Source organism: Sorghum bicolor, chromosome 2, assembly GCF_000003195.3.
Source record: "Sorghum bicolor cultivar BTx623 chromosome 2, Sorghum_bicolor_NCBIv3, whole genome shotgun sequence".
Classification (NCBI taxonomy): Eukaryota; Viridiplantae; Streptophyta; class Magnoliopsida; order Poales; family Poaceae; genus Sorghum; species Sorghum bicolor.
In genome coordinates, this window is record NC_012871.2 from 67129418 (window position 1) to 67141215 (window position 11798).

At 41.0% G+C, this 11798-nt stretch overlaps 1 protein-coding gene across 2 annotated transcripts; it reads right to left on the reverse strand.

Annotated features, from left to right (window-relative positions):
• Positions 589–11633, reverse strand: LOC8074191 (probable anion transporter 5, chloroplastic). Of its 2 annotated transcripts, XM_021454167.1 has the most exons (15): positions 10759–11430; positions 9949–10094; positions 9598–9697; positions 8797–8849; positions 8391–8465; positions 6301–6381; positions 6170–6228; positions 3469–3569; positions 2949–3064; positions 2621–2657; positions 2366–2461; positions 1514–1655; positions 1378–1430; positions 1119–1205; positions 589–1035 (listed from the first exon to the last, which is right to left on the reverse strand). In XM_021454167.1, the coding sequence occupies exons 1-15, from the start codon at positions 11128–11130 to the stop codon at positions 925–927; spliced, it is 1629 nt and encodes a 542-aa protein (XP_021309842.1). In that variant the 5' UTR covers positions 11131–11430; the 3' UTR covers positions 589–924. The 2 variants fall into 2 exon arrangements, 1 of the variants encoding a protein (XP_021309842.1); XR_002450236.1 differs by lacking the exon at positions 1514–1655 and having other exon boundaries at positions 10759–11633.

Genomic DNA, 11798 nt, shown 5'->3' on the forward strand with positions numbered 1-11798 from the left:
CTGAAAAGGTTAGGCTTGGATTGTATGTGATGCTATGTCTGTTACTGAGAAGATTAGGCTAGGCCAGAATTGATGCTGGAGCATCTTGTAATGTGCTTCCAGCATCATGCATTGTGCTTTTTGACATGTATACTACGAACCATTATCCAAATTTATGGTTACTATTGTTGGGGTCCTTTTATCTAATTACACCAGTGATTGGACTACAGGTTTGAACTGCACTCGGTTCGAGGTGTCTGACCGGGACAACAGCAGTACCACCTCTGTCAAGTGACGTTGTTACTTTTAGATATTTATTTTTTTACAAATTACAAAGTAAATATTTTATTATTAAAATATTTCTAATGTTAAAATAAGTTATAAAAAATAGATAATATTCATAAAAAATTAAATAAAGACGAAGGGTCAAATAAGATGACACAGAGGCTAAAACGTCATTTTTAATGGGAGAGAGGGAGTAAGACTTTACAACATCTAAAGGGCATTAGTTATAGATTGCAGTATTACACTATTTGATCATTAGTGATCGGACTACGCAGTAATACAGTTTGAGCATTAGTGATCGGACTACGCAAGTAAGCCATCATCAGTAACTGAAAAGGTATTTAACTAAAATTGTACTGTTGAAAGTAAAAAAAAAACACTTGAAGAAAGTGACATACTACAAACGGCCTGACGGCACACATTCCCCTTCATGACAAACACAGTCCTCTTTCCCTTCCAAAATCATATCAAAATGTGAAAAATAACCAGAAAAAAGCCTACTATTATACTATATACGCGTAAGCTCCTCTTATCTGCAACTGACTGAAAAGGAACATAACATCTATTCCCTGCCCTAGAGTTCCATTCTTTTGCCTAGACTAAAAAAACGAATTTTCCTTCTGAAACGATCCTTCTGTGCAGAGAGCCATACATCACGATTCATGACTCAGGTTCTGACTTGGAAAAATCCTGGGGCTCACTGCTTGCAAATGCTAACCATACAGCAGTACCAGTTAAGTAAAAGAAGATAGAAGGCACAAAGAGTGATATCTGCACACAAAGCAGTACCATTATGGCGATCAGAGTGATTCATAAAATGAAATATAACTTATGAAGATGGATTGATGTCATACACTCCAAGAATGAGTTGAATCAAGCAGAAAGCCTGTCAGTGCAATGCCTACAATTCCTGGCACAGCGCCTACAGTGTTTGTGATTCCCTAGAGCATGAAGGAAACAAATAAATAACAATCACTCATGATGGAACCTAAAGAGTACAAACTGTTAGTGTCATCCTCTTAAGAACCTAGGTGAAAGAATGTTACGTTCCCTTTTCTCTTATAAAGAAGATAAATACTGAAAAACTGACAAGACGGAACTTTAATGACATACCAGGAGAATGCTTGCATATTCACGAGAGATATCTTGATGTGTGCAATAAAGCCCTGTTTAACAACCAAAATATTTAGGTTTGGACCTCAGAACCATGCAAAAAATGGAATTTTGATTGCAATTTTAACAACATGACCTGACAATGCGAAGCTAGAGAGTGCTAGACCACTTGTAAGAAAAGCAACAATTTCCCAAGGAGGCAGTCCAAGATCCACAGAGGAAAGCATCATGAATGTCGCAGGTGACACAAAGGCAATTGTTTGGCAAATTTTTCGTACCTACAGAATTTAAGCAGCATATTCAATTTTTTCAGTAGATCAGCAATTTTTATTCTATGAACTAACTGAAAATGCTATTATGAGTTATCACACAGCATATATTATGTTCACTCCTGAGAATTGTCAGGGTTATACAACCTCTATAGACTATATTGGACTTCCACTTGAGGAAGCCAACAGAAGCAATTTGGGAGTCTAGAGAGTACTAGAGTTTGCTGCAAGCAGCAGGGACTGGCACACGGTAGTCAATCAAGGGCACTGTACTAGTAGTACTAGTGAAGTTTAAGAGGGCGCGTCGAGGACATGTCTAGTTAAACAGAGGTGGGGCAGCACAGATTCAATTAGTTCTAGCTCCAGTTCCCACTTGTCAAACGCTTGTACTAGTGTTCAGCTTATTTCTACCTCATCAGATCATGTAAGTGTGCACCTCACACCCCGCGTTATAATCCATTTTGAGACAACCTTCTTCTTCATACATAGATATGCACTTTCCTGCATATTCTAAAAAAACACAAGTGAAGTATCACCTTACTTCCTTCCAGCTGCTACTACCAGCCCCTCTTGCTTTCTCTAGCATCAGCCCCCCATCACTATTCTCTAAAATCTAAATGCCAACCATAGTAACTACACAGCGGAGGTTTAACACTCTGCAACAAAGGCATAAACAACCACCTCAAGTGGAGGTCAAATAAAAAAAGTGAATGCTTTACCTTCGTGGTGTCAACTCCATTTGATATCAAGTTGTCTGCAAAAGGTGCTGCAATAGATGTAATGATCATTGAACCCAAAGGAGGAAGGACTGACACCTAGAGGGAAGAAAATGTGAATTCAAAAGCACTACGTGAGGCTGGAGTAAAAGCTAGATATCAACGAAAAACAATAGCAAATCAAGATCGCCTAATGAGGGTGGGTCTTTCAATATGAGGCCTTATTAATATAACTTAAGAAAGAAAGCATGTACATACCCATGCTGCTTCTGTCAAGTTCAGGTTCAGCTCCTCACTGTGTAAGAAGAGGTGGGGAGGGGGGGGGGGTCAGTAAGAAGCTATTGTTACAAATATTTGACACAACGTAATGATTAATGATGACCATACAGAAACATTTAACACTTCCCTACATTTATAGATCGGGTAACAGGTCATGCTATAGACTGACATATAACATCAAATGTACCAATAGTGATGAGAAAAACTACAACAATGTGCTGTAAATTCATGATATCTGATCTCAACAATGGTCCCTTTCTCTAAGTACTATAAAGTAACTTTAGGAGGGAAATGCAAGGTACCAAACCTAAAGAACGTTGGTAGCCAAGACAAACAAGTATAATGCCCCCAACTTCCACAAAAGTGTGCATATATCATTGCCCACACTGCCTTGCTTTTGAAAAATGCTCCCCAAGGCACATCCTACAGAAAAAGTAATGAGCCTGCTATATTGGCAACATTTATAAAACATAAACAATCTTTATACAGAAAACATTGCGTCCATTTTGTAAGATGTTTACATTGCAATATTGCATAACAAGATTTTTTGATAGTGTGATAAACTTCATTGGCACATAGTCGAATTAGATTTTGTTCTTCTCAGACTAAAAGTTCGCTTCATTGCAAGTACAGTGTGTTGACGCCAACTTGTTAGGAAGATAACGTCACAGATGAGATGAAATGGACACTGAATTACATTGGTTATTCTACCTTGACTATGGAACTCATTTTTTAAAATTTTTCATCAATGTCAGAACTTGATAACAGTTCTGTGACTTGATCCCTGAAAATATAGTACAGTGTGGTTTCGGTTGGCAGAAAACAACCTTTAGTGAATTTTGCAGATCTTCCAATGACGAGTGTGATGATTCCGAAGACATGGCGGATGAGATAAGACCATCAGATCCAGTAGAACTTTGTCCAAGGTCTGCAGAGTAGAAGTAACTTTTATAATGTTTGGACTGATTATATGAGTGAAGTGTAACAAGCATGGGGTGATAGTTAAAAACATACTTTTAGATAACACAATTAAGCTCAAAGGGTAGTCAACAGTGATCATATAGAATACCCTCTATTAAAAATGAAGTCAAAGATAGTGCAAACCAGAATAAGTATAATCATGCAAACCATCTTGGTTAGTGCATAAAATCAACTTGATACATGGACCTTTGAGGAGGTAGTCCTTCATGTAATGACCCAAGAGTAGAAGTTTTTACTCCAAACACGACTTTTTTTTTTCTCAAATACGCAGGAGATGCGAATACAGATAGTAACTAGCAGAAACTTGATCAAGGAAATTCTCCATGTCTTTGGTGAGGCATCAGGTCTGGTTACTAGCATTTCTAAATGTTTCGTGAGTCCAATCCAATGCAGAGCACCAAGATATTGAAGTTGTGCAAGAGGCCTTCCATGCAAAATGCAAGAATTCCCCTGCAAGTATCTTGGTCTTCCACTCTCTGTCAGCAAACTTTTTAAGGCAGATTTCTGTGCAATAATTGACAAGATTGCTGATAAGTTACCTAGATGGAAACCAAGTATGATGCATCGGCCACCCTCAACCGTTCAGTGCTCACAGCTATTCCAATGTATCAGCCCATAGCATTGGAATTCCCTAAATGGGCAATTAAAGCAGTTGGTAAGATTCAAAGAGCTTTTCTATGGAAAGGCCGCAAAGAGGCCAATGGAGGCCATTGTATTGTTGCTTGGGAGCGGGTCAAGACACTAATTTTTTTCTCGAACATGCAGGAGAGCTGTGTATATTTATATTATAAAGAAAGAAAGGGGATAGAAGTCCCATATAAGGCAACCTCTATGCCTCGCCTATGAGATAAGAGGAAGGTTGTAAGGAAAAAAACACCATACAGCACTCAACCCCATTTTATAAGGAAGAAACGACCTGACCTGTCTAGACACTTACACTAGCACCTCTCCACAACCAAAAACTAGCTTCTGAAGTTTTCGAGCACCAGCGAAGCACCAAAGACTCAATTCCTCTTTGAAGGAATGTTGTGCCTTTGCTAGGGAAGGAGTTGCACCGTCAAAAGCTCCTCCATTCCTGTGAAGCCACAAGGTCCATGATCCCAGGATCGCCATACTGTTAAAACCTTTTCTTTGGGCCTTCGCAATTTTTTTTGTTTGCTTTTCTGCAACAATCAGCGAAGCTTTTCTTGTTCCTTCTAGGTACAGTGCGCTCAAGCCCAAGAGGGGCTACGGAATTATACCAAAATACCTAGCAAAACACAATTAATAAGGATATGCTGCAATGTCTCCAGCACTTATTTCTAATCGCTTGCCATACGAACACCTTGCATTTGGGAGGAGCCCATGACTTTCAGAATTGATCTGGGAGGTATGGGAATTCTTGATTTAGAGATCCTTGGATGGGCATTGCGAATGAGATGGTTGCGGCTTAAAAAGACCCAACCTGACCAACCATGGGCTGGTCTAGATACCCAAGTGCATCCAATGCATTTGCTCTGTTCTCCATCTCAATATCCAAGTGATCCGAATGCATTTGCTCTGTTCTCCATCTTCATCACATCTATTGTTGGGGATGGCAACATAAGTCTTTGTTGGAGCAACAAGTGGCTACATGGAAAATCCTTACCTGACCTTGCACCTACTCTTTGTGCATATGTGAGAAAAAGAATTGCTAACTGAAGAAAGTAAACGGGGCCCTAAGAGATAACACCTGCATTTGTGACATTAGAGGTGTCAGCGGAGGCATTATCTGAATACCTCCAACTTTGGGACCCTCTAATCAGGATTGAGCTCAGTCCTGGAGTAGATGACCAGCATATGGATGCCATCCAGTGAGTTCACAACAAAGTCAGCTTACTGCCATATTTGTGGGATCAGTGGAATTTGGGCCATGGAGGTAAATATCGAAGACCTGGGCTCCACCTCATGCAAATTCTTTGTTTGGTTGGCCTCCTTAAACCGTTGTTGGATGGCTGATCGTTTGTCGTGTCATGGACTTGATCATCCGGAGCGCTGCCCATTGTGCGATCAAGAGGAAGAGAAGGTGTAACATTTACTCACTTCTTGGGTATTTGAGAGTGTGTGGTTTTTAGTGCTATCAATTGTTGGGCTGCAGCACTTAGCTCCAGGCTTGGAGAACTACAAGTTTACAGAATGGTGGTGTCATGCTTTACAGAAGGTTCCCAATTTATCTCATAAGAATGGCTGTATTTTTTAGGGGGTTTCTCCTAATCTTGCTGCCATCTTGTGGGATATTAGAGATGAGACAATGTTATGGTGTATGGCAGGTGCCAAAGGGCTCCGTAGCAGATGGCCATAATTGTTTAGCTCATGGTCGTTGGTTATGGTTAAGATTTGTTGGCGAATCCTTTTTGAAAGTTCTTTGGCCATATAGGGGTGTACGAGTCATCTAGACTCCTTTCTTCTTACTATAATGATGCACAGTTCTCCTGTGTGTTTGAGAAAAAAACTAATAAAAAATTCTAAGAAAATATTTCTATCATGGCGCCTGATATCATAAGGACAGTTAGACAGATCAGCACTTACTTAATATGCCTTCTTTGTCACCGAACCGTTGCACTTTAAGAGATTCAAATCCTAAGCACCTGCAGACAAAACAGAAAATAAAGTTCACTCACAATAGATTATTTGGTACCTACATAGAAATATCTGCTTACCAAACAATCCCAAGAAGGCCAAATATGTAAAAGACAGACTCCCAGCCAAGGTTCTGAATGATGGGAGGGGCAAACAGGAGTCTGCAATATAATAAAACGGGTAAAACATTAACTGTAGCAAAGTTTCTGCTATTACTTCAAGCTGCATAGTCATACAGACAATTGTAGGGCAATATTTTTTTTCTCGAACAGCGCAGGAGAACTGCGCGTCATTTCATTAAGATAGAGGAAAAAGTTACATGGGTCAAGAGACCCAACTCACACACCCAAAAACTCACACACCCCACACCAGCCACTAGGATACAGAAACGCCACTCTAAGAACAGGGAACGACCCAAAAAACCTCCATGCCTTAAGCCCCAACAGGCAGCAACCTAACAACCAATTCCTGGAGTTTGGAGTTCCCTGCTGAGCACCAGAGACCTCCCTCTGAGCTGATAGCCCAAAGGACTTCCTGAATACTTGGCCTCCTATTATCAAAAACACAAGAATTGCTTCCAAATCTCCCAAGCCACCAAAATAATCAAGGAGTTGAGACCTTTACGCGCCTCCTTTGGGACAGCAGCAGTTGTCTTCTTCCACCATCCTGAGAAACGGGTTGAAGTAGGTTGTGGAGCCAACTGCAGCAGCCCTAACTGTTGCAAAACCATAGCCCAAACTTGTCTAGCAAAGGCGCAGCCCACTAGCAAATGATTTATTGATTCATCCTCCTGATCACACAGTGGACAAGCCTCAGGATGAGGAAGATTCCTCCTAGCTAAACGGTCAGCTGTCCAAACCTTGTTGTGAAAGACTAGCCAGATAAAAAACTTGCATCGCGGAGGAGCCCAAGTTTTCCAGATTCTTCTCCACGAGCCAAACTTGATGGATCCTTCAAAAAGTGCAGCGTAGGCCGATTTACTGCTGTAGGAACCATCCTGTGAAAATTTCCATCTAAACTGGTCTGGAGTTTCAGGATGCAACATGAAGCCATCTACCATATCCCAAATCTGAAAGTATTGGATGCGCTCTTAAGATCCGGTGGCTGTGGGCACAAAAGACAGATGATGACAGACCTTGGGCTGGCCTTCCTATTACGGTCCCTCATAAGGCCAGGGCTCTATTCCATGTTGCAGTTGATGCCATAGTCGGAAATGGAGAGAAAATATTGTTTTGGTCAGACAGGTGGTTGGATGGGCATACCATGGCTGAACTAGCGCCTAATTTGCACAAGGGGGTTCCTAAGCGAACAGCCAATAGAAGGACCGTGGCCCAGGCCCTGCATAATAATAGTTGGACCCAGGACTTTAAGGGAGCCCGTACAGTTGTAGGGCAATATTGTTCTGATAAACAAGAAAAAAGTTAACATCTGGTCATTAAGAAGGTCTTGACTCTTGCTCAGTTATCAAGATTTGAAATGATACAGAAAACAACCAAATTTTCCATCATACTAAGGATGACAAAATTGCACTTCATCCATGTGCCTTGAAGAATGAAACAAATGAAACCAGAAGAACAGTCTCAAGCAGTTCACGAGAAAAAGATTTAGTATTTTATCTTTCTAAATAAATCTTTTACTGCATTCTTCTAAGTTTACATCCAAATACGTAACAAGTTAGAGCAGGAAATACTTTTTAAAGCTTTATACTTACAAGGACAAAACAGTACTACCATCAACCTATATCTCTTATAATGCTAGTCCCCACTACAAATCTATCTCAACATGCAAACTATCCACATCACCCCCCATTAACTATCCACAACATCTCCCACTAATAGCCATGTCGTCCCACTAATTTCCAACTTCTTAATGCAAGCTATCCACATCATCTCCATTTAATTTTATTCTAATTTTTTCGTAATCCCACAGCAACGCGCGGGGTATCTTGTTACTAAAGAAAGTATGTAAGCTACTGTTTAGAGCCCAACACAGATGGAAAAAAAATCCAATTTAATTGAATTCAGCGTTTTACATGCATTAGCACGTACATGGAAGTATGTAAATTGTTGCATAAAGGATCATGAAAATATTGGGCACCATGTATATTTTTTTCAATTAAGGAATATTTTATTAATTTCAGAAAATAACCATATATCTTAATACAACATACCCTAAGACACTTCCAAAGCTCAAACCACCAAAGACAACAGCAACTGCTCTTGACCGCTCTTGCAAGGGAATGGACCTGCATGTGAGTGCCAACGAAAGCCTGAAGTTTCAAACTACTCTTGCAAAATGCCAAATTTGTATGTCATATGAAACAGTGTGAATTATAATAAAAATTAATGTGATTGACAAATGTAGCCATCATCCGACTCTGCACAAGTAGCTATGGAAAATTTCATACTCTAAATATTAAAAGAGGAGCATGGGGGAAAATGCCAGTACAGAAGCTGCCATATTGTGCTAGAATTTAGAACCACCACTATGTAGAAAACAAAATTGACACATGTTGTGCTAAGGGAAGTCCCAACAATAAATGTCAAGAAAGGAACCAAACTAGGATAAGATCTTACCTAGCAATTAAATCTGTAGCAGCTGATGGTGAAACACCTTCTCCAATGCCTACCTAGCAGCATCGAACACAATTAACAAAGAATAAATGCAAACAAAATAAAGATGGTAAAATGTTTTTGTTCAAGTTAACACACCCGAAGTACAGGTAAACAAGATGCGATGACTGGACACTGTGCTCAAATGTGAATGCTCCAGAATTTATGCGGAATTATGGATATCAGCATGTCATAATGCTTCTGCATGGTAACGTGTTATTTCACTATCTCTTTGCAATACTTAGCTCTGGGAGTTTCAACACTTCTTGTAATTATCTTTGTTAAATACATCTGTCCCAAAAGAATGTCATTCTAACTTGGTCCTAAGTTAAACTGTCATAAGTTTGACCAAACTTATATAACAAAGACCAATATTTATGATACCAAATTAGTACCCATTGGATTCATCATGAAATATGTTTTTATAGTATACCTATTTGGTATCATAAATGTTAATACTCTTCTCTAGAAAGTTACCCAAAAATAGAATGGCATTCTTTTTGGGATGGAGGTAGTTATAAATGTGCCCATATGCACGGAATTAGGTTCTTCATGAAGAACTACATTTCGAGCGGCCGCTTGTGCTCAATATCTATATTAATGTTAACTATATTACTCAATACAACCCCCATTCTCTCACTTCGAGGGATGCATTGACAAGGAAATAATGAGATACAGAACAGTTTAATGAATACAAGAGCACAATAAGTAGCGCAAATTTCGGATCAACAGTCCCTGAGCCGAGACTTTTGGTAAGTAGGTTACCAGGATCCTTGACAAGACAAGCCCTGGCATAAACCCTGCTACAACAGGAACTATAGCAGTGGCCAAAGACCATGTCACAACACCGACCTCAAGCACTTTCCTACAATCAGCAAAAAATAGATAAATAGACATTATGTGTATTGTAGGAGTAAAATTTGATCAAAATTCATCTGTTTTTAGTTGTGATGGTAATATAAAGGTATTTTCATCCTGGAAAGGGGTAAAACAAATAAGGATATGTTCAGCTTATGAACCATACAGTAGCAATTGTGATTATTATATCAGTATTTCATAAACATAGGCACTCTGCATTCGTAAATATTCCAGATGATTTGGTTACCCTAAACAAACCTTCCGCCAAACAATTTTGCCAGCCATCCTCCTGGTAGTTGACTCAACGCATAACCCCAAAAGAATGAGGACTGAACTAAGCCAGCAGTTGACGAGTTCCAACCATATTGATGTGACATTGGAATAATTGCGATACTCAAGTTAACCTGCAAAACTAGAATACTGCAATGAATAGATGCTCCTCAGGAAAGGATGATGGACCGAGCATTCATAAAAGCTTTTATAGAACTACATAAACATGACACGTGAAGAAGAGTGCATTAAACTGTAAATAGCAATTTCATTTCTTCAAACAATTTCATGCTCGTTAGGAAATGCCTAAAAACCCTGTTGGCCCCCAGTGAAGGTTACATGTTTGTACTAGTGATGCAAATGATTGCCAAAACGAGCCCCGAAAATGTGACAGTCAGATATGGCACGTTTCCTTAGGGCAAGCTGCAATCACAAAGAATATTTCATCAGTAGACTTCAGCTAAAGTTATCTAAAGGAAACCCAGAGGAAAAAGGAAACAGTAACCACATAGTGTAGAATCATTATGCCAGTTGCCACCCAAATTCCCAATGAACATCCGATAAATGACATTGGTGACACTTGCTACTAAACCATAAACCGTAGTTTTACATGAGCAAAGCTATAGCAGATCAACAACTCGAATCCATACAATCGTTTTAGTTCTAGCAGCTCAAAATATCATAGAGGAAAATCGTATCAGTGCAATTAGCCGGCTGTCAGCTTGTCATCCCGTGCGTGCCAACTGGCAACTGCCAAGGACGGAACCGTCCACATGTGAGACAAACAGGATGAGTCACCTTGTCCATGTTGCAGATGACGAAGGCGAGCGAGGTCGCGCCGATGAGCTTGTACCGCTCGGCCAACCCCTCCCACGGCGGCCACTTCAGCTCCAAAGCCCCGGCCACTTCCCCTTCCAACTCCTCCTCTCCCGTCGCTCCATGCTCCTCCTCCCCAACTATCCCCGGAATCGAGCGCTTCTCCACGGCGCTCGCGAACCCTCCCGCGCCCCCGCCGTCGCCGGGTGACACCCTCACGGCCCGGGGCCAGCTGCGGCGCCGGTGCGGGAGGGGCACGCGTGGGCGTGGCGGGAGCATGCGGAGGAGGGGCCGGTGGCGGCCGCTACCGAGGAGGAGCAGGTGGCGCTCGGCCTGCAGCGCCGAGGCCGTCATGTCGTGGAGCGAGCTGCGAGCAAGGGGCGTGGAGCGTGGTGTTCGAACTCGTGCGTGCTCTGGCGAGCAGTGCCAGTATATCGAGCGGCCACGAGAAGAGGAAAAAGGGTGCGCAACTGTTGCGCTTTGAACTCTGTCTCTAGAGTTGCGCGGCGGAGAGGAGAGCACGAAGCCAAGAGTGTGTGGTTGCCGTGGCACGTGGGCCACACAGGGGCCCACGTGTTCGTCTACCTAGTGACGCCACGTGGCCGCTGCTTGCCTCGCTGGCATCCCCACATGCTACCCTCACCGGAAGAAAACGAAAATAGAACGCAATCGACAGCAACCATGAAGCAAGCAAACAGTACCGTTACCGTATTTGCGACAACACTGCCTAAAAAAGTCTGGGTTTAAGCTAATGTTGCAAACCTGCAATGCCTAATAAGTCCGGATATAAGCTAATGCAATGCAGGCAATTCTCTGCGAATCTGCATTGCCTAATAAACAGATACAAACTAGTAATGGCATTGTCTAATAAAACTAAATACTCCCTACATTCCAAATTATAAGTCACTTTGACATTTTTGGTACTATTTTATTATGCATCTAAGTATAATAATATATCTAAATATATAACAAAATAGATAAAAAAATAGTCACTACTTATAATTTAAAATGGAAAGAGTACA

Coding starts and splice junctions, on each gene's coding strand:
- LOC8074191 (XM_021454167.1), bottom strand. CDS start 11,130: ATGACGGCCTCGGCGCTGCAGGCCGAGCGCCACCTGCTCCTCCTCGGT. Junction 9,698..9,948: donor GCAAAATTGTTTGGCGGAAG/GTTTGTTTAGGG, acceptor TGCTGATTGTAG/GAAAGTGCTTGAGGTCGGTG. Junction 8,850..9,597: donor TTGTCTTGTCAAGGATCCTG/GTAACCTACTTA, acceptor CGATGCTGCTAG/GTAGGCATTGGAGAAGGTGT.